Genomic DNA, 21,963 nt, shown 5'->3' on the forward strand with positions numbered 1-21,963 from the left:
CAATGTCTGACACATAATAGAGAATTAATAAATTGTGTCCAAAGCTTCTTGGAAAACGGAAACGTAGAAAAACAATGGCTCTCCTGCAAAGCACAATAGGCTGTAACCGCCCACGTCAAATCATTTACTTGCTTTGGATGCTGACGGATGCAAAAATAACACTTTTATGGCCTTTTATAAAACAAAAACTCGTTTAATTAAATAGTACTTGAGTCCCTGCTATCTGTTTGGCAATGCCAGAGGCATTCTAATAGGTGGTCCCTCCTCTCCAAAAGCTGAGTCTGACAGAGCAGGGAATGATTCTCAAAGTGTGGTCTGGGAGGGGTCCCCAGGACCTTTCAAGGGGGTCTCCAAGGTCCAAACTATACTAGACATTATTTGCCTTTTTCACGTTCAGCCTCTCACAAACGTAGAGTGGAGTCTTCCAGGGGCTACATGGCATGTGATGAAGGGTAGTGGAATGTGTGCTTATGTGTTATTGTGTCAAAATTTTCTCCATTTTAACTTCTAGTTCAGTAAATATTAATAGCTATAACCCACTTAAACAAAGCTCTTTGGGGTCTTCCATAATTTCTAAGAGTGCAAAGAGGTTCTGAGACCAGAAAGTGGAGGACCACTGCGATAAAGAAGGATGCGTACCCAGGAAGCCGTTAGCAACGAAGAATACACTGTAGATGACAACGGAGACTAACATGTGAGGTTTGCGGCCCAACCAAAAGGTTGGGAACGGCCCTGAATCAGGAGGAAACAGTGGATCTGTGGAGGAGAAGACCAAGAAGGGTGTGGGCGAGGGGCAGCCCTGGCAAAGGCGCGCAGGGAGGGCGCTCGCGGCGTAAGAAAGCACTGGACAGGCAGACCCATCTCTCCGCAAGGACACACACCTCCTTCCCTTTCACGCTCAATACGAGAAGCTCTAAATTCTTCTCTTGCTGGTCAGCGATCTAATAAAAGCCAGGACATAATTTGGACCAGACAGGAAAATCTTATGGCGGGTTCTCCGAATCATATTGTTTAAAACTCCGTCCGGTTACTCATAACTGTAAAGTTTGGCCTACAGGTTAAAACATCTGCTTCCTGACTTGGGGGGAGAGGTGGGGGTAACGCAGTGCAAAGGCAGAAAAGGGCGGGAAAATAAAGCCCTAAAGAAAGAAAGAGCGGGCTGGGGGGAGGGGAGGAGGCAGCTCCAGAAGCCAATGAATGAGACCCAGGCTGCGGCACGTAGCCCAGTCGCACGCATGCGCAGCCGCACGCCCAGTGATCTCGCGGGAAAGAACCGTTGCCGGTCCCGGCGTTGCGCCCAGGTAGGAGGGGGTGGAGGCGGGAGTGAAGTCTCGCGAGAAGAGGCGGTTGCCGTAGCGGAGCTCTCAGGCTGTGTGTCTGAGGATCCGCCGCCCGAGCCGCGGACAGTTTACGGAGCCCGTTAGCGCCCCGGTCGAGACCCCCGCCGCCGTCATGTCCCGCTACCTGCGCCCCCCCAACACATCTCTGTTCGTAAGGAACGTGGCCGACGACACGAGGTATGTACAGGGAAGGCGCTCCGGGCCTACGCGGGGAGGCCGCAGGCGCCCGGAGACGACCCATGCGGCGGCGGCGGCGCGCTAGGCCGGGGGAGGGGAAGGGGCGAAGATGGCGGGGCCCGCGCCGGGTTTCCGGCCCCGACTAGGCCGCGGCGCCGGCTCAACCGCCGCGTGGGGCGAGGGCGGCGCCCGCGGTCCTGCTGGTCCGCCGCGGGGAGCGCGGGCCGCGTGGCTGGCTGTCGGCCCCCTCCCCCTCCGCCGGCGGGCCCCCTCCTCCCGCTGCCTCCCGCCTGTCCAGCCCCCGCCTGGCACCCGCGCCCCATCGGTTCGGAGTTGGCGTTCTTTGGGGTGCACGACCCCTCGCCCGGACTTTTTTTTTTTTTTGAAATGTGCTTTGTAGCGACATAACAGGATCGGGGGAGGGGAGTGTGGCGAAGCAGTCGCTACCCCTTCTGTTTTTTGGTTGTGTTATATTTGTCGTTTTTAAAATGGAGACGTTTGGAGAAAGGGAATGTTGAGATTTGGGAAATCAGATCCTCCTCGTAAAACGGTACGAACTAGTTCTTCCCATTTCCCGGAAATACTGGTCTCCCTTTGAGAAGGGGGGGTTTAGGAAGTCTAATGCCATTAAGACGTGGATACCTAAATTGGATTAATCTAGACCATGCCTTTGTTCTCGCCAGTTCCCTTGATTGTTTGGAGTTGCCGTCAGAATTTTTTGGAAGAGATCTCATCACAAAATGAGACCTTTTATGTTTCACAAATAATCACTCTGTCCCCCCAAAAAGAAATCAAAATTTCTTTTGGTCGCCTTGTGTGATTTATATTTTTCTGTCCTAAGTGGGCAAGTAAGCCATGTTAATTATTTTAGTATCGAGAAGATTTTCCCCTTTATGTCATTCGGACATTTATTATTTACAGAGTTAGATGTGACTACCCTGTCGCTAAAATTTTGGGATAAAAATAAGTGCTTTTTATTTTTCGGAGTACTAGAGTTGACTTGATACTGTAAAAGAAAGGCATTAGCAATACATGCAGCCTAATGGTTCTACCTTTTATGAAAAATGGAGGATGTGGATAAAAACAATAGAGATAAATTGTGATCGTTTCTTTAAATGTTTGCTTTTTTTCTGTTGTTAATGTAGACTAGTAGTAGATTTTATTATAAACTGCCTTTTTACCTTCCAAAATCTTGGATCCTAGCTTTATCAAAAAGATATACTGCCTGTACGGTTTTGTATGTTCTTATAGTTGGAATGTTGAGATTTAGAAAACTTGTCTGCTTCAGGGGCACAGCACAGTCCCTTTCGTTAACTGAAATATTACAGAAAGACACCTGTTTCTTACAAAGAAACTGTTACGGGAGTGAACATAAAAATTTGGGGTCTTTTTATGATGTTTTAGGTCCGAAGATTTACGGCGCGAATTTGGTCGTTATGGTCCTATAGTTGATGTGTATGTGCCACTTGATTTCTACACTCGCCGTCCAAGAGGATTTGCTTATGTTCAATATCCTTTCTTCAGATGACTGATTAGTGAGGGGTGTTGAAGTTTGAAATTCAAGTTTATGTAAGAGGTAACATCTAAAAAGTAGTTTATTTTTGTCCTCTAATGTATTATGTCTTCAAATTTCTGAAAATTAATTCTGACTCGCACATTGCTCTTACTATTTCTTAAAGTTAATCCAAAAATGGTAAAATATTAAAATTCCCATTCATGCTGCTGAAACGCAAATCAATGATTATAATATGTGATTTAAATTTGAATAGAGTCTGGTTGCTACCACCTTTAATGTAAGTCAAATTAAAAGTTAATATGTTCTTGTGCTTAGCAATTAAAGTTTGGTATTCTTGTTTGTTAATTTGAATCACTTGATCAAAAAACAAATTGTATAACAATGAGGTAAACTTCTTTAATATTGTCCCCTAATTTGCTGTCCTCTGTTGTTACCTCAGAGAATGTAAAGCTGTACAGTTATGGCGACCCCAAAGAGAAAGCATGAAAGAACCTTTAGAGTAGAGTTCAACACTTAAGGCAAGTAGACAAGCCAAAGACCTCTTAAGGATCAGGCTTGAAGAGAAGGGAGAGTTTGGGAAAAGAAAAAATAAAGAAAAGCTGGAAGAAGGACAAGCCTAATGGGAGACAAAGCCTCGCTTTATCTACAAAAGGGGGAAAAGGTTGTTTTTCAAAGTTAAAGATAAAGCCATCTGTCATATTTGGCCAAGCATCTCATGACAAGTCCTTCTGACAAGCACTTAAAGAGTTAAAGGTCAAGATGAAGTTGAATGATGGCCAAGATTAAAGGAGTCATACCTGATGTATCCTACAGAATAACTATTTTCCTTTTTTTCTTTTTCTTTTTTTTAATGTTTTGTAAGCAGTTAATTTTCAAAATTACTCTGGTTTGGTCTAGTGACAAAACCTGTAACTTGATTTATGTGGGCCTTTGATGTTGTGATTGTGGTCTTGTATAAATGCACTCTCTCTTAGCTTGTCAAGTTAAAGTGTACCAGGATGTAATGTCGTTAAGCTTAAACTCAGCATATTTCTGTTTTGGACCAGATGGTCAGACACCACAGGGTAGCAGGCATTACTCTTTGGAGTACCATGAGGTTCTGGGGTCAAGCTAGCTCCACAGAGCCATGCTTAAAGGGGAGACAGGTGCATGCCCTGGGGACCACTTAGAAGTGGTCTTAGAGGGTCAGATCCAGTAGAGACACTACCTGTTTGTGGATATATTTTAAAGTGGCTGCTGGGGAGCACACACATACTCCTAACTTGTGAAATGTAGCTCTGTGAAGCCTGCTGGCCCCACGCTGCTTTAGTACGTATGATCAGTTGGCCCTGAATAGATTGCAGAAGGCCTTATCCCTGGTATGGGTGCCTAATCAGGATCTGTGGGAAGTCAGTCCCTGACCCAGAGTTTAGGTGACATTACTTCCTTCAGTGAGTCATCTCACTGCTGCAAGAAAGGTTTGAGCTGTGGTCTTCAGGCTAGGAAAAATTCTTATTGCTTCAGTTCAGTGGGTCTTGAAACTTAGAATTTAGTGAGACTTAAGGGAAATGCCGAAGCTGCCATTCCTACAGGGCCCGTGATCAAGGACAGTTGTGGGAATTGGTTGCAAAGCTCTATTACAGAGAGGATAAGAGCTATATCTGGCTTGGTTAAAAAAAAAAAAAAAAAAAAGATAGTGATGCATTCTAGCTTTTAATTTTGACCTGATTTTACCCTGGTTTAGGGGTGGCCTGGGAACCAAGATAGATCAGCAGTAGTTTGACTGAGTATGTGATACTTGAGCCAGAAAAGAGTTGTCATTCCAAAGGAATCTGAAAGAAAATTTTAAATTTTTACCTACAATATAATATATACCTACAGAGTCTTTCTGTAGTCTTAAAATAGTTTAAAAGTAATAAGTATCGATATTTTGCAAAGACCCTCAGTACAGATTTCTCCATGACTGACATCAGAGTGATATTTGGCTGCCCCTGCTGCAGCTCTCTGTTCTGCCTGACCCCATTCCCAATTAGTCTTCTCTTAACAGGTGGAGTAGAACCTTGCCATGGTTCATCCAACCCAGGATTCTGTTTTTGAGGGTAGCCCCAGGGGATGATTTGCTCTTGTTAATAATTTTTACACCTCTTGATCTAAATCCTTTATAAAGTTATTTTAGTCTTTTGCAGTAGCAAATAAAGTAGTACACGCAGTAAGTGAACTTATTTTTAATTATTTTAGAGCCCAGCTGCGTTACCCTTGAGAGGGGTGTTCAGTTATAGTATTCAAGGTTCCAAACTCCCATCGACCTTTGCCTTTTCATGTTGAAAGCGCTGTGATTGAGGACTTGGGAAAATCTCTCCTTTATGATAGCCTCAGGAAGAGAGAGCTGGAAACCTGCTGTGGTCCTTAATTCCTTTCAGAACAAAGGAAAAAGGAAATCTAGTGAGGCGGACCTTTTAATCTCTGGAATAAACGAATTTTAGTGTCAGTGTTGAAGGGAGTATGTCACCTCACAGGTGTTTTTTAATCAGCTCTCAAGATTTGCATTCTTCTCTCAAATTTAAGAAATGGGCAAGTTAGAATAGTGACTTTTAGGATAGAATGAAAATGTACACACAGACCTAACCTTTCTGTCCAAAGCTTTTATATCAAACACTGTTCTGAATATGTGCTTGGCTTCTGTCAGAATATGGTTCTGGAAAGGAGCTAGATTTGGACAGTAACTTTGTAAAGCCGAGAGTTCTTGGTGGTGGTATTGCTGACATTGAGGGAGGAAGAGAAGGCAATTTAGCCTCTTAGATCAGCAGTTCCTGCTTCAGGCTGGTAAATATTATCTTGAAATTCTCAAGCTGAAAACCAGTCCCAACCCTATTTCTTTACAGGAAACTCTTATGTTTAGTATCTTGGTTAGGGCTTTCCAGTCCAGGAATTTTTCCAGTCCTGTTATTTCTTGGTAGTATGCTTTTGTAGTCTGTGCATGAGTGTAGTATCTTTTGATATAGTGATGTCTTGATTATTATTTGATTCTGTCTTCATCTCCACAAGTGGCTAGTGCAGCAGTCTTCCCTGCGTGGTATGAGGAAGACAACTACATGAAATAATAGCGGTAGATAAATTTGAGAAAAATAGCAAAATAAATTTGAGGTTAATGCTTTCATCTCTTTTAAGGTAAGGTATATTCTGCTTGCTTACACAAGAACTATTGGCATTTTCCTTTTTTCATTTGAAACAAAAAATCCGAAAAACACTTTTGGTTTTATTTTAAGAAATTTTTGTTTTAGCATACAACATAGACGTGACATTTGTTTCTCTCTTGTCTTGTTTTCTAAAGTTAATTCTTAAAACACAGGGGAAAAAATTTGATAGAATTACTTGGTAGTTCAGCTATAACAGATCTTATTTCAATAATAACTTTATGGTATGTATTCACGTGTTTTCAAACATATGCCTTAGGAAATCTTTCAAGTGCTTTAATACTCTGAAGTGTTTATAGCTGAATCAACCAACTAGTAAAAGTGGGGTCTGGTTGATTTTCTAGAATAATATCGAGAGATTGTGAATCGTTCCAGGCTTGCCAACTGAACTTTCATTCATTATCAAAGTTTGCAAACTTCCCAAGCCCCTTAACATTTAGCACATTTGAGGATGTTCGTGATGCTGAAGATGCTTTACATAATTTGGACAGAAAATGGATTTGCGGACGCCAGATTGAAATACAGTTTGCACAGGGTGATCGGAAGAGTGAGTACCGTTATGCCTATTATATCACTTTTTAGCATTTTGAGATTTCTTGAAAGAATTTCTGCGATTTGTCTCTGTTCAAAACCCAAAAAGAGTTTTTGAGAAGACAGAGTATCTTGAATTCGTTGCTTCATCATATTTTTTAGATGTATTACAAAGTTTCAGGGTAGACATAAGGTAGAAAGTGGAGATCAGAATGCCTGAAATATGTTTGGACTGTTAAGAAAGTGGATCAGTACTGTCAGCCATGGCATGTTTAGTATCCTGGGGGTGGAATTGAAAGGGATAAAATTTGGAAAGTTTTGGGTCTCTCGTGCCATTTCTTTTCCTCATAAAGATCTTCAAGGTAGAATTGGGTACTTAATGTGGATGCAAGGCTATGGAAATGAACAAGTAGAATTAGATTGGGAACGCCTATATAAATTAAACCTTGAACAGATTTTATATTAGCACTTGTTTTTTAATGGTATGCAGTCATACACCAGGTGTTAGCTGCATGCTATTGAGGCAAGAATACAGGCTTTGGAGTCAAATAGACCTGGGTTTGAATTCTGGCTCAATTGTTATGTTACCTTGGGCAAAATACTAAAAGAAGTTAAAATAGCTCCTGAAGAGCACTTAGGTAGACACAAGCTATTAGTAATTTTCTGTTTCTCAGGTTGGGTGATGTTTTCCTGGGTATTTGCTATGTTATTTATACATACATGCACACATACATAAAGTATCTGCTTCATAGAATTGAATGACATGACATAACAATTGAGGACTGTCCAGGGGTGTGGGTGTGTCTGAGGCATTCAGTCTCCACAAGTGGCTAGTGTAGCAGTCTTAGTCTCTTAGAACTGTGTATATATTATTGCATTTTGACCCTACACATTGTTCATAGGTCACCAGTGAGTATTTTATCCTTGGTAATTGTGTTCCTAATGAATGGAAACCATGGCAGGATAACTCCAAAATAGGATATGGTTCAAAAGCCATTCATATTTTAGTTTGGAATTTTAAAAAAATACTTTAATGGTACATTTTCCTAATGCCAAAGTAGTTGGCTTGTTTTTGAACAGCAAGCTAGATAGATGTCTTTGGGGGAAAAAATAGTTGGGAAGGTATTTGAAAGTATCATTTTTAACATAAAACAGTCTTCTGGTAAGACTTCCTTGAAGACAAACAAATACTTTGTCATGATTAATATTCACAATTAATCTTTATACAGATTGAGGGTATAAGGGGAGAGGATGCAGTAATTTTTCCTATAATTTGAAGACTTAAATACATAAGTATTTAATGTTTCTAAATATTTCTGTTCTGTGTTATTTCATAGCTCCAAATCAGATGAAAGCCAAGGAAGGAAGGAATGTGTACAGTTCTTCACGCTATGATGATTATGACAGATACAGACGTTCTAGAAGCCGAAGTTATGAAAGAAGGAGATCAAGAAGTCGGTCCTTTGATTACAACTACAGAAGATCTTATAGTCCTAGAAAGTAAGTGTGACGTGTAGCACCGTGATCTGTCAGGAAAAATTTGTGTTGATTAGCTTTTTTTTTCCTAGTTTTTTTTTCTTGTTTTTTTTTTCCCGTTTTTTTTACTTTTTTGTATACTTTTAATTATATACATTGTATGCTCATTGAGACTAAAGATATTTTAGTGCTTCATTTAAAAAGTTTTATGCTTCACTAAATTAGAAACTTTTTTAAAGACTCTGTAAATAGACGTTTGTCACTGTTTGCTTTTTCTGATGTACTTTTTAGCAGTAGACCGACTGGAAGACCACGGCGTAGCAGAAGCCATTCCGACAATGATAGGTAAATAACTTTGCTTTGAAAAAGACTTATACATTTTTCAATTTCAGAGTGAACTTTTGCTCTAAAAATAACAAATTTGATTAATATAAAATCTAATTTTTACTCTAATTGTATCTCTCCTCTGTTTTGAAAGATTCAAACACCGAAATCGATCTTTTTCAAGATCTAAATCCAATTCAAGATCACGGTCCAAGTCCCAGCCCAAGAAAGAAATGAAGGCTAAGTCACGTTCTAGGTCTGCATCTCACACCAAAGCTAGAGGCACCTCTAAAACAGATTCCAAAACACATTATAAGTCTGGCTCAAGATATGAAAAGGAATCAAGGAAAAAAGAACCACCTAGATCCAAATCTCAGTCAAGATCACAGTCTAGGTCTAGGTCAAAGTCTAGATCAAGGTCTTGGACTAGTCCTAAGTCCAGTGGCCACTGATAGATAAACCGTGATATTTTTAGGCATGTATCATTCATTTACTCATAGTTTGGTTTACTTAAATTATCAGGAATACAATGTTGCAATGATGCTTAAAAAACACTTGTCAGTTTTCCCTGTACCAGGCAATGGTTATAATTAAAATGATATGCTGTTGAGAAGCCACTCTTAAGAGTCCAGTTTGTTTAATGTTATGGGCAGCTACCAATTTGTGGTGTCTCTGTATATTTTTGTAAAGATTCTCATTTTTTATGCTTGAAGTATTGGTGAAAAGATGTTGGTTGACCATAATTTGCAACATTGTCTTACTAAAAATAAACTTTCATATCCATATTTGGTAGAACTGTTAACCTAGAAATGTAGCTTGCTAATAAGATAGAATGATACAAAGTGAAGTTGTAGCCACAGTACAACACTGATCAGACACATTTAGGTTCAGGGTGGACCTTTTTGTCTTGTCAAAATGTCTAGGCCCGTGATATAGTTAATTTATGACACGGTGTGGATAGTTCTTTTGTTAACCCCACTGTCTTGGGGCGTGATGCCAACTGGGTTAAGTAGCTTTTTCAGGGAGATGGAGTTTTTGACTGAAACATGGAGCCTTCACTGCTTTTTTTTTTTTTTCTGGATTCTATGAAGATTTGGAACATACAAACATCAGAAAAACTCACCTTAAAATTTGAGCAGGTCAATGATGGCAAAACAATTTTAAGGGGGAAAGAATGTTCTTATGTAGTTACTCTAAACTTTAAGGAGCATTGTTGACCCTAATATTGCTTAGTTTTCTTACTGCTGTTAAAAGCAAGTAAATTGTTTCAAAGTAGGTTTTGTTTTTGTTCGTGTGTTGTAGTAGTGTAAAAGAACCGAATTTTGATGCTTATAGCACTCGGTATGTGCGTTTGTATCAAAATTGGCCTGCCTCTTTCCGAAGGAGGCTTGTTCTTCACCGTCCGTTCAGTTAACGTGAGGCGAGTTGAAAGACAACACTCCCATTCTAGGTGGTTTTGTGGTGCCATGAAATTTAAAATAACTTTGAAAAAAGTTGATTATAAATAAGTTACATCTGAGGTTTTTTTTGATTTATTATCAATCTAGTACCTAGCAGGTACCTGACTAAAAATGAGAAAATAATAACCCTTAACCATTTATAATTTCTAGCATTTCTCAGAGAGATTGTTTTGGGGGCAATAAAAATGACCCGACGTGTCCAGTCTCATTTCAGAATAAAAGCTAGCATCTTTAAAAATTTTAGATTGCTTGCTTCCAGGTTACGAGTAAGAAATATTGTGGGGAAACGATTCCTTTTAAAGGATTACTTCTTTCAGTTTTTGTTTTAGTAATCTAGGCCTTGCCTGTAAAGAACAAAAGATGGTTTTTAAATACTGTTTGTGGAATGTGTTTAAAGAATTGATTCTAGAACCTTTGTATATTTGATAGTATTTCTAACTTTCATTTCTTTACTGTTTGCAGTTAATGTTCATGTTCTGCTATGCAATCATTTATATGCACGTTTCTTTAATTTTTTTAGATTTTCCTGGATGTATAGTTTAAACAACAAAAAGTCTATTTAAAACTGTAGCAGTAGTTTGCAGTTCTAGCAAAGAGGAAAGTTGTGGGGTTAAACTTTGTATTTTCTTTCTTATAGAAGCTTCTAAAAAGGTATTTTTATATGTTCTTTTTAACAAATATTGTGTACAACCTTTAAAACATCAATGTTTGGATCAAAACAAGACCCAGCTTATTTTCTGCTTGCTGTAAATTAAGCAAACATGCTATAATAAAAACAAAATGAAGGAAATAATGATTAACTGGAATTATTATAGTTTTGAATGAGATTCTAAAGTAACAATGGAAACAATCCTTTGTAGATTTAGGAATATTTTTAATCAGTGTTGCACTAGGCACAACTAACTTTTACTTTGGAAGTGATAAAACTTGCCAGAAAGGTACATCTTTTACATTGTACTTAAAGATTCCTTGTGTAATGTCAAAGCCCCTTGGGTTAAATAACTTAGAGGTTATTGATAGTTATTAAGCCCCTTGGGTTAAATAACTTAGAGGTTATTGGTAGTGTTGAGATATGTATTAAAATGAAATTTGGATCAGCTAATTTAAATTTATGTTTTCATTATTGGATGGACCGATAATTCTGCTCTTCCCCATCCTAAACAAGATGCATTGGGCCTTGTGTTTATGGCATGATTTAAAATACTTCTGCATTGAATGTTGGTGAGCAGTTAATATAAGTGATAATCACTTTGGGGAACTGGTTTTGTGGTTTGAACTCTAGCTCCTTCATAATGACAACAATTAGAGCTAATATTTATTGAGTATTTATGATGTGCCAGACACTGTTCTAAAAGCTTTGTGTGTTAATTCATTTACTCTTCACAAAACCCTATGAGAAAAATACTTTTATTTTCCCCATATCGCAGATAAGGAATTTAAGGCGCAAAGAAAAGGCTTTAAAAGGCAGATCCAGGATTTGAACCCAGGCCTGATCCTTAGATTTTTTTTTTTTTAATGGACTATAATTGAAGAGGAGTAGATTAAGGAGATAGCCCATTGAAATTGTTATCAGTCTGTATAGAGCTAGAAGGCCTGATAGTTTCATTTTTATTTTTTTACTTCTGTCACTTATTTTTAGACTCAGACTATTTTCTTGAGAACCTTACGTGTTATTTCTAAAGTGACATACCTAGCAGAGCGTAAAAAGGACTATATTATAGTTGAACCCATGATAGTTAGGATCCTGCTGATACTTCATGAGGATCCTTACACAGTGCTTTAATTTGGGGTTACATAGTTGAGTTCAGCAGTTACTGAGCACCTACTGTGTCTGGCACTGTGCTCAGTGTTCGAGTATATCATGTCAAGACTCATCTGAGGGCTAACACTTCACCTCTCTTTTTACTTAAGATCTCTCTACATTTTTTTTTTAAGCCAAATAAGCAAGAAGAAAAATGACAGATAATGCTTCAGTGAGAAAGGAAAGGTGCTACATAGAGTATGAGCCATTAAGTTACAACCCAGGGAAAAAGACCTGGGAACTATTGTGCTATTCTCTTGAAAATTTGGCCCAGTAAGCTGCTACATCCAGTTCAACTAACAAAATCCTGTATACCACAGAGAAGAATAAAGAAAACCAAACTGACAAACATCCTTCTTTTATTTAAGACCAAACTGCAGCTGGAATACCCAGTACAGTTCTGCTTACTACACTTCAAGAAAGATCTGAGAAAGCGGATAAAGAACCAAAGAAGGGCAGTTCAAGCGACCAAAGGGTGGGTGGAAGGTGCTGCAGTATGAATACTGTACGAATATTTTGACTCTGGTCTGAAAAGATAAAAGAATGTTATCGAAACTACATGGAATAATTGAAGTCCCTTCAAGTTTGAAAGTAAGCATTTTAGGACAAATAAAAGGAAATTCAACTTTGTACTTGTGGAAACTAATCCCTAAATCTGAATAGGTTTATATTGATTCTTGGGTAACAGGTCCATAATAAATTATTGAAAACTAGGATGTCTGAATATCAAGGAAGACAGCCATAGTCTCTTACAGTGCCTGTATTGGTCTGTCTCAAATGGAATTGGGTGAGAAAAGGTATGGTCCACTATAAACTTTTTCTTGGTTCTCTCTTAAAGTCAGTTGCATTTTCGCTATTGGCAAATCTTGCCTTTGTTTATTCCAGTGCCAGTGTTTTCTGCTTAACGGTTTGCTTTGTTGGCATCTGAGTTTATTTACTTGTGTGCCATGTGCAGTTTACATCTTCCTTAAACACTCTTTCCCAGGTAAATTCCAATTATAATATTTGACAGCCAGCTAAGAGGGTCCATTTCGTCTCACCTCTTTCCTAGTCAGTATATTCAGCAAACATTTACTGAGCCCTTAGTGTGGGCAAAAAAATGTACTGGGTGATTGGGGAGAAAAATAGATAAAATTCACTTATTCAATAAATGTCTACTGAGCACAATCCAGTGAATCATTACAGTATGGCCTCATTGTTTTGTTTGAGGTGTATTATTCGTAACAATATTTTACACCATTCATATCCTAATGTAATTATAAAACCCAATATACTATCAAAGATAAGTAATTTTGTGGTTATCTGCCATTTAAAAGTATCCAGTATTTCTGTTTGCATCCCGTTAATACAAATAATGAAAAAATGATTTGTTTTAATCTGTAATAAACTGATTTATTGTGCAGTGGCTGTAATATACTAGAGTTATATTAAATTGTTAACTCTGCCTCCTCAAACACATATTAGGAAATAATCCCCAAAATAAGTATTTAACTTTGCGTTAGATATAAAGGAGACTCTGGGTGCTATAATTAGACTATTTTGAGGCAGATAGCTGTTATCCCAGTTGATTTAGTGTGTTCTGTAATTGAGAAAATGTTCACCAAGTTATACTTTTTAGTGATTTACATGTACATTTTATAGGGACATGTTCTGTGTATAGTGAATAAATAACTTTTATAGCATCACAAAATGTTTTGGATTCCTTAGTTCCTTATTAGGATATGAAGTTTGTTTATACATTGATTCCATCATTTACATATTTGACTTTTGTCATATTTCTGCCACATTTTTAAAACATTTCATGTAAAGTTACTCATCTAAAAATATGGAAGTGTTTAACCCTTTATAAGGATTTTGAAAATACGGAATACACATAACTACGCAAGACATGAAATGGAGGTGTTTTTACCCTCATTTTATTTTAAAAAAATTTCAGGGGCCAGCCTGGTGGTATAATGGTTAAGTTCACACACTCCACTTTGGTGGCCTGGGGTTCACAGGTTCAGTTCCCAGGCATGGACCTTTGCACTGCTTATCAAGCCATGCTGTGGCAGCATCCCACATACAAAATAGAGGAAGATTGGTGCAGATGTTAGCTCAGGGATGATCTTCCTCACCCAAAAAAAAAAATTTCAAACTTGCCCAAGATCACACAGCATTGTTGTATATGGCAGAGCCTAGATTCGAGTCCAGGGTTTTTCATTTGGTTCATATTTGTAACCATTTTGCTTTGCTTCCCTCCCCCTCCCAAAGATTGGCCCTGAGCTCACATCTGTTGCCAGTCTTTTCTTCTTCTTCTTCTTCTTCTCCCCAAAGTCCCCCAGTACATAGTTGTATATTCTAGTTGTAGGTCCTTCTCGTTCTGTGTGGGACACCACCTCAGTGTGGCTTGATGAGCGGTGCTAGGTCCACACCCAGGATGTGAACTGGCGAGACCCTGGGCTGCCAAAGTGGAGTGTGTGAACTTAACCACTCGGCCACAGGGGCCTACCCCTGCTTTTTTTTTTTTTAATCAAATGGGGAATTTTTATAGCTTCATAAAATTAATATAATGGAATCTAGAATTCACTTAGAAGGAAGATTTAAGATTTATAAAATAGTTTAATTACAAAAAGTATTCTTTAACTTTTCTGGATGGAAAAGAGCAGTCAAATGTAACCTAAGATCTCACAGCTCTGTGACTCTCTCTTTCCATCCTGGCTTTCCGCACTTCAGTGTCATTGTATTGCATTTTAACCATACCTGTTTACAAAATCCTGAGATATTTTGAAATGGAGAGGCCATGACTTCAGACAGCACAGTGGTAGCTCAGGAGTAAACTAATGGCCTTCTACTAAGAGGTCTCTCAAAACTTTTAGGAATCCAAGGAGTAAAGTGTTTTCATTGATAAATGAAGCAAGCAACTTGTCTTTGTTCACCTCTTGACATCTACAAGACATAGCAGTCACTATGGAAGGCTCCTTCTCTTGGGTTTTTTCCTCTGCCCTCTCCAACAGTGTTTATTCCATTATGTTTCTGTGTATGCCTAACAGTTGTTTCACCCTCATATTAAGATGGCATTCTTTTTTATTTGGAATAAAAAGCAAGGCATGTAAATTCATTTCATTAATAATTGACAAGAGTAGTTTTTTGTAAAGAGGTAAAAGGCCTTTGTGTCTAGTTTTTTGTTGTAGATCACATCTTTTTGAATGCTGGAGGGTGAAATAAACTGATTGAGGAGCCAAAAAAAAATCTTGGGGATTTTCTTTTTTAGGTTTAGCTCTGCCTTAGATTTGTGACCAGGTAGGCTTTCCTCATTTGTGTAAGAGGTTTTAGAGATACACCCTGTCCTGCTTGTTTTACAAAGTAATTGCCTATGAGAACGCAATTAGAGAAACACAAGAAAACTTACCCGAAAGCCAGTTTTTTTCCACCTTCTTGCTTTTGGGAAGAGAACTTAGGTGTCAGGATAGGTTATGGATTCAGATTCCATCATACTATATACTGCTGTCAAAAACGTATGACAAATTTAAACTACAACACTGACTGAAGGGTCACAGTATAGCTGACCAGCCCTACAGAATAGGTTCTCTGTAACAACTTTTTGGTTCTTACAGTGCAATGATTTGGGAAAATCCTGTCACCATACTTCCTGTAGGCCAACAGTTGTCTTAGTACCTTTCTGAGAGATGAGATGTTGATAGGATTAACTGTTTATTTAGGTTACCCTTAGCTAGTAAAATTTTTATTGTTTAAAAGCCTTTTCTACTCCCACCCTCAGTTCTCTGAATGCTTTTACCACTTAAGTCAATCCCAGACCAAAAACTACCACAAAGACACCTGGGCTGAGAACTTCCAGTGCCAGTACAAATGAGAATTTGGCAGTCCCTAGCATTGTTCATAGAAATTACACTGGGGATAGAACAGGAAAAGCCTTAAGACTCAAATGTTGTTTTCCTCCAAATCGGTTATTTCCTACAGTTTGCATGAAAAAAGGTCCTTGTCCTGGGATTCACTGCTAGTGTAGAACTTTAAAAAGGATTATTCTTGAACTAGCTTCAGCTAGTTCAGTCTATCACTTGGAACCTATTAGAAAGCAAATATGGTTTTTGTGATGCCTTTTTCTCCCAAGGTCCCCTTGTAAAAACTACTTTATATATTAACAAATATTTAAACACAAGGGTTCTTACCAGTTTGAGGAATTCTTTTGTGCCAATTTTTTTTCTATAAACCTAAATATACATTTTAGAATGTAGGAAAGGGAAGAGGTAATTAAACTATCAGGTGGACTCGGCAGCTTTATGAAGTTTCCGAAGTATCCTGTGGCCTTTTACTGTTAGCCCTGCTGGGAGCAGGTTGCTTTTTTAACTCTTTAACTGTTGAACTACTCCAGATGTCTTCATCAGTCAGTCACATCGGTTGTCTCTTAAAACCAACAATCCTGGAGGCCTGTGCCGTGGCCGAGTGGTTAAGTTTAGTGCGCTCTGCTTTGGTGGCCCAGGTTCTGTTCCTGGGCGCAGACTTACACCACTCGTCAGCAGCCATGCTGTGGCAGCGACCCACATAGAAGACAGAGGAAGACTGGCACAGATAGATGTTAGCTCAGGGCGAGTTGGCCTCCTCAAAAAACCCCGCAAAAACCAACACTCCCATTGTATTTCAATTGGGTTAATTATGTACATTTTAAGAATAAATGTCAGGCAGTCATAATTTTTTATAAAATAAAAACAAGCCACTGGGGAGAAAAGCAATTTTATTTAATTTCATGCTTCAAATTCGTATATGTACGTTAAGTACTATATAAACTTGTCTTTAGGATATTGTTTGACTTGGGCAATATTATCTCATCTGAATTTATTTGGAGAAATACAGCTTATTAGCCATTCTGCATAAAAATAACAAAAAAACGCTGCCAAATTAGAAACGATCAAATTTTTAACTGATCCCACACACACATTCTTTTACTACTGGGTTGTTCACTGTTACACTTAGCATTTACCTTTAAGGTAGGTAAAACATTATCAAGGTAGCAAGGAAGAAATGACATCATGTGTATAAGTGGCCCCATGGGTTACACTTACTGGTGACAAAAATACACTGGCATTGTGCACTATACTTGTATCATAGGTTACAAAAATTGTTGACAGCCAAAATGAATCTTTGAAAGGACCCTTTAATAGTTAATCTTTGGGTTTAAGGAATAAAAAATAGTCCCATACTGCATTTCACATCTCTTAAAAATAGGAAGTGTTTTAGCAGCTTAAAACCTTTCAGTTATATAAAACTTATTACACTAGGATTTACTTTGTAATATAGTTTACAACCAAATCAATTATACATATCACTGGCACTTTAGCACATGGGCAAACTTTAAAAACAGATTATTTTGGACCTTTAAAATTAGGCCATAGTATAAAAAAGTCAATGGTCTTACATTCAGCGAATTCATACTAAAATATTCTATTTTTGTAGAATAAATGCCAACAAAACTTTACATATGCTACAAGTTTATTACATGTATTTACATGGCTCTTTCCTAGGTACTTTAAACTTTCACATTATACAGCTCCCTGCTTTAAGCGAGCTTCGCAGGGATGATTTGCGGCCAGATCACTGTCAGAATAGCTTGTGCGGTGCTGTAATACAAAAATGTATTTTCAGAGCTACTCAGTGACCGCCAAATATTCTTTCTATAAAAATGGTTTTGGCGCATTTGTTGGCAAACACATACCCCACTGTATGTAAGAAACAGGGCCACTGGGGTATACTGTCTCATCTAAATAGCCCCTAGTGCCCTTTCCACATTCACCACGGTACAGTTTACTAAAATGTAACTAAGAAAAATTCACATTTTCTCTTAGCAGTGCATCAGATTGTTGGCATGGTACTGGTTTGGGTATTTCTAGGACATTAAACTTTCAAATACTCAACTAGTTTTCAATCCCTGTGTCTTAACTAGATGCTTATAATCAGACTGACTAGCTTTCAACAAATAATCTAGTGGTCCACGAATGGTAATCTTAAATTAGTATTTTCCCCCAACAAGCAGTAGAAAAAGTCGATTCCTTTATCATTCCCCAAATCTAAATTTGAATGGTTTCACTTGAGTTTCAAATTGAAAATACTTAATATCAAAATATCAAGTACAATTATCAATAATTCAGATATTTTAAGTTGCACTGATGCTACCATTAGATCACAGTGCACACAACACAACGAGATGAAGTCTAATTATATTTTTCTATGTTAATTAGCAGTTTTACACAAACAGATTAATTCCCTAGTGAATCTGGTCTGAAACAACTGACAACTACCCTTAAATGTAACTAAATTTAAACATTAGCACTTTATTTTATACCTGTACTTTAAGTAAGGTTTTAAGTTGAAATGTCATTATTTCCTTATCAGAAGGATTAAAAGAAACAGGAACCCAGTGGCTTGGTGGTTTAGGAAGAACACTTGGGGATGGCGGCTCACTAAATTTGGCTCCAGCATAGTTCTGATTAGTTTGAGACTTAAAAAGCAAGCTGGGACCTGATAAGCTAGAGTGATTATTTGGAAAATTTTTGTTCTTTCCCCCATTTTGCATGGCCTGCCATGCAGCTGCTGATGAGTTATAAGTATGTCCTCTTTCTTTTTTCTTATGAACAATCTTCATCTGGGAATTCTGATCCTTGGTCTTCTGTCTATTAAGCTGTTGTTGGTTCTTACTAACATTTCTAGATTGAGGGGCTGGAATGTTATACCTCTCTCCGCCACCCATCTTCAGCTTCTTTGTCACCTGTAAGTGAATGGAAACAAATACTGAATAAACTTCCAATAAGAAAAGTTCAAACCTTTAAGAAACTTCAGTAGACCTTACTTCTAACTATATGTTGACACCTCATTAGTGCACAGCCTTTATCACTTCCTAAGAAAAATGAGCTTCCCCAAAAATCTGAAAAATCCTCTATTTGAAAATACAAACAGTTGGTTTAGGACGAATCCATCATCACAAGTTTGCCCCATTACAACGTGGACGTCTTCATACCTTTCAGTCTGCTTTTCAGAGCGCAGGATTTCCACTACGTGTCCCCTTCCTTGCTGCCAAGCCCAGGATAACAGATGTTGCTTTCTGACAGATCCTCTCCTTTGTCTCAATGCAGAAGTTTTCATGGGCCGATCTGCCGAGTTCAGCCTAGGCGCTGAGGCCAACATCTGAGTCTCCTCAGCACACAAGTTTGAGAGAAGTCCTAGCTAGAAAAGTAGAGATTACTTCATTATTTCAACTCAAAAACATGGGAGAAAGTGGTCATTTATATTCACTACAGAAATAGTTAAAATGGCTACTTCCTGAACTAAAAGGCAGAAAATAAGCTGTCTCTGAGATGGCTTTCTTTGACCTTTTAGCTGTCATCATTTAAGAACTCTGCTCAGCCTCGAGATCCAGGAACTCCTGGGGACTTTGGGGACAGTGTCTCCAAGTCCCGCAACAAGTTGCTTCTATCTTCTTCCTGGGGACCTTTCAGATGCTCACACGGGTTTTGTGGCCAAAATGTTAAAAGTCAATCCAGGGCAGCAACCACCTTTACAGCCATTGCCAAGAAACTGGCTTAGAATTAGTTTTCCAAAGAGACCGTGTTTTTACAGTCTCTCCAGAATTCTTCAACCATTCGACACATCACCTATCGTTTTCGCAAAGCCTCTCCCAACGTGTCTACGTCACGCGAAGTGTTTCCTTCAGTTCCCAACACTCGCGACTCCTCCCCGCTGCAAGATGAGTTTTCACGAGCCGGAACCACCTAAGCCAGTTTTCCCCCTCGAGTATGTAAAGATGCCTGCCTACGGGGAACGCTCAAGACTTGCTTTCCATCTGATACGCCGAGAAGCCAAGTTACCAAACGAGCCGCCCTCTCTCCGAAAGGGCCAGAGGGCCATCTCACCAGCCCTGGACCTCGACTCACGCCGCACGCGAGCCCGGAAGTGGCTTCTTCCGACGGGGCCGGCTCCCGAGGGGCCCTCCCCTCGGGCCCCGGCGCCCGCTCGCCCCCCAGCTCGCCTCCTTCCCCAACAATGGGGAGCGCGACCGCCAACATGGCCGCGCCCGCGGCGCCGCCGCCACTCACCGACTTCACGCTCGGGCCCCGGGCGCGGCGGCTCCTCTAGGCGGCGAAGCCCCCCTCCCCTCCCAGGGAGCGATGAGGCACGGAACGAACAAGGCCCACGAGCGCCGACGAGCTAGCTGCTAGCCACCTCACCGTCCCGACCCGACCTCCTCCTTCGGCCTCTACCGACAAAATGGAGGCGGCGGCGAACGCAGCAGCGGGGCCGGGAGGCGCCACAGCCAATCAGAGCGCGCCGACGCGGCGCCCGGCCAATGACGCGCGGGCCGCCGCCTGTTGCTGGGCCGGCGGGGCGGGGCGGGGCGGGGCGGGGCGGGGCGGGAGGGGGTGGTGGCGAGGGTTTGAAATGCTCCCGAGAGGAGCATGTCGGGAACGAGCGCGGCGGCCCTCTGCTGGCCCCCCGCCGACCTCTCGCCGACCCGGCGTTCCTCCGGGAGGCGCCCCCGCCGCTGCCGGGGCCCGGGACGCCGCGCGCTCCGCCGTCCGCCAGGCTGCGCACGCAGCCCCTCGACTCCAGAGCCGCTCTGCCCGCGCGCGCCCGGCGCCTAGGAAGGGGCGGCCGCCCCTCCTGGGGCTCCAGCCCGGGCCCGCGGCCCTGGGAGCCGGTGTCCCCCCCGGGGGAATCCCTGAAGGGGCATTCGGTTCCCGAGTGACGTCTATTGAGCCGCGTACCCCATTTTTACGAATGGGAGAGACAAAGTTGCTTCCCGAGGCCCAGCCCCGCCCACTCTGCGCCGACGCCCCTCTCATCCCGTCCCCCGGTCACCGGCACTTCTCGCAGCTCGCCGAGCTTCGATTCCCCTGCGCCTCCCTCCTCGGCTCCCGCCCCGGCCTCGAAACTCTTGAGAAGTTACCTCGCGTGCGAAGGCGCTTCCGAGACGCGCGCGGATCCTCTTGGGTGTCTCCACGGGTCCTTACCTTCAGTTAGGGCCCTCCATCATAGCCTGTTGTCACCACTTGTGACTACGTCTGTCTGTCCGCCCGTCCCTCACACCCTCAAGCGGCAGAGCCACAGTGCCTCGCACAGTGTAAGTGCACACGAAACGTTTGCTGAGAGATTGGGGGCTAGTTTCCCCTTTGGCCCAATTTAAGTAAAGAGCGGGAGAAAAGATACAGGTCAGTTGATTATGCCAGCGAAGTGCAGCGAAGCGGAAGAGGTCAACTTCTGTGATGTAAATGGATAAACACCCCAAAGTGAGGGTTTTAGAAAAGAACACCAATTTCTATGAACATGTGAACATTTTCGTTATAGGCTCTCTATATACTTTTTATAGGTCCCACATAATTCTTTTTTTAATCTTCAGTTTTTCGCTACCATCATCCCCCACCCCTGTGTTCTTCTAGCCATGGACCTTAAGTTTTCTTAAAACTGCTTAAGCTACCGCATGTTAAGAGAGACGTTTGTTAATCAAATTAATTTGGTAGAATGCAGAAGGGATATTTTTGAGCATGGGACTTTCTGGTGCTAATCATATTGTAGTAAAATAAGAGGTACATGGTAAGTTGCTAGCTTACTGAAAGCGTAATCCATTAACTAAAAATTCAAAAAGCTGGCTTAGTCAGCCGGCCAGATAATAGCCAGGCTGTATTTAATGGATTCAAAACTTTGACTTCAGAAAAGACTCTTAAGGTAGGTTTCTTAACGTAATTGTAAAGTGAACAGTATGAGCTCTTTTCCCACTTCTTTTTTTTATCATCATTCAAATTCATCCCTGCTACACTCCCACCCCTCCCTCCTTTCTCTCTACCATCCGTGGATCTGATTGTATTACTTTTTTTTTGAGGAAGATTAGCCCTGAGCTAACATCTGCCGCCAGTCCTCCTCTTTTTGCTGAGGAGGACTGGCCCTGAGCTAACGTCCGTGCCCATCTTCTTCTATGTGGGATGTCTGCCACAGCATGGCTTGCCAAGTGGTGCCATGTCCGCACCTGGGATCCGAACTGGCAAACCCTGGGCCACCAAAGCAGAAAGTACGCACTTAACCGCTGTGCCACCGGCTGGCCCATGTGTTACTTTTTTTAAAAACACTTCACTGGTCCCAAACTGTATTACAGAATTCAGTCGCCCTTGGAATCTTATCTGTA

At 40.7% G+C, this 21,963-nt stretch overlaps 2 protein-coding genes across 13 annotated transcripts; one reads left to right on the forward strand and one right to left on the reverse strand.

Moving 5' to 3' along the window:
- Positions 1 to 1,088: 1,088 nt before the first annotated feature.
- Positions 1,089 to 13,488, forward strand: SRSF10 (serine and arginine rich splicing factor 10). Of its 8 annotated transcripts, XM_023635510.2 has the most exons (7): positions 1,243 to 1,517; positions 2,922 to 3,026; positions 6,650 to 6,753; positions 8,075 to 8,237; positions 8,505 to 8,558; positions 8,692 to 8,793; positions 12,167 to 13,488. In XM_023635510.2, exons 1-7 carry the CDS (start codon positions 1,453 to 1,455, stop codon positions 12,225 to 12,227), a joined length of 654 nt encoding a protein of 217 aa, XP_023491278.1. In that variant the 5' UTR covers positions 1,243 to 1,452; the 3' UTR covers positions 12,228 to 13,488. The 8 variants fall into 8 exon arrangements, with proteins under 8 accessions (XP_023491277.1, XP_023491271.1, XP_023491274.1 ...); XM_023635503.2 differs by having other exon boundaries at positions 1,226 to 1,517; positions 8,692 to 13,488; XM_023635506.2 differs by lacking the exon at positions 8,692 to 8,793 and having other exon boundaries at positions 1,226 to 1,517; positions 8,508 to 8,558.
- A 3,025-nt stretch (positions 13,489 to 16,513) lies between these two features.
- On the reverse strand, positions 16,514 to 21,289 carry PNRC2 (proline rich nuclear receptor coactivator 2). 5 transcript variants are annotated; one of them, XR_011432573.1, is made up of 3 exons: positions 20,734 to 21,289; positions 18,808 to 19,013; positions 16,514 to 18,558 (listed from the first exon to the last, which is right to left on the reverse strand). XR_011432573.1 is itself a non-coding variant. In XM_070251334.1 (2 exons), the coding sequence occupies exon 2, from the start codon at positions 18,538 to 18,540 to the stop codon at positions 18,130 to 18,132; it is 411 nt and encodes a 136-aa protein (XP_070107435.1). In that variant the 5' UTR covers positions 18,541 to 18,558; positions 18,808 to 18,948; the 3' UTR covers positions 16,514 to 18,129. The 5 variants fall into 5 exon arrangements, 1 of the variants encoding a protein (XP_070107435.1); XR_011432574.1 differs by having other exon boundaries at positions 18,808 to 19,009; positions 20,734 to 21,008; XR_011432570.1 differs by lacking the exon at positions 20,734 to 21,289 and adding an exon at positions 19,883 to 20,357.
- Positions 21,290 to 21,963: the final 674 nt, after the last annotated feature.

This window comes from Equus caballus, chromosome 2 (genome assembly GCF_041296265.1).
Source record: "Equus caballus isolate H_3958 breed thoroughbred chromosome 2, TB-T2T, whole genome shotgun sequence".
In the NCBI taxonomy this organism is placed as follows: Eukaryota; Metazoa; Chordata; class Mammalia; order Perissodactyla; family Equidae; genus Equus; species Equus caballus.

Excerpts from the sequence above, each read along its gene's own strand:
- PNRC2 (XM_070251334.1), bottom strand. The coding sequence starts at position 18,540 with ATGGGTGGCGGAGAGAGGTATAACATTCCAGCCCCTCAATCTAGAAAT.
- SRSF10 (XM_023635503.2), top strand. The coding sequence starts at position 1,453 with ATGTCCCGCTACCTGCGCCCCCCCAACACATCTCTGTTCGTAAGGAAC. Across the intron at positions 3,027-6,649 it reads AGAGGATTTGCTTATGTTCA|ATTTGAGGATGTTCGTGATG; the intron begins ATATCCTTTCTT and ends AACATTTAGCAC. Across the intron at positions 8,559-8,691 it reads AGCCATTCCGACAATGATAG|ATTCAAACACCGAAATCGAT; the intron begins GTAAATAACTTT and ends CTGTTTTGAAAG.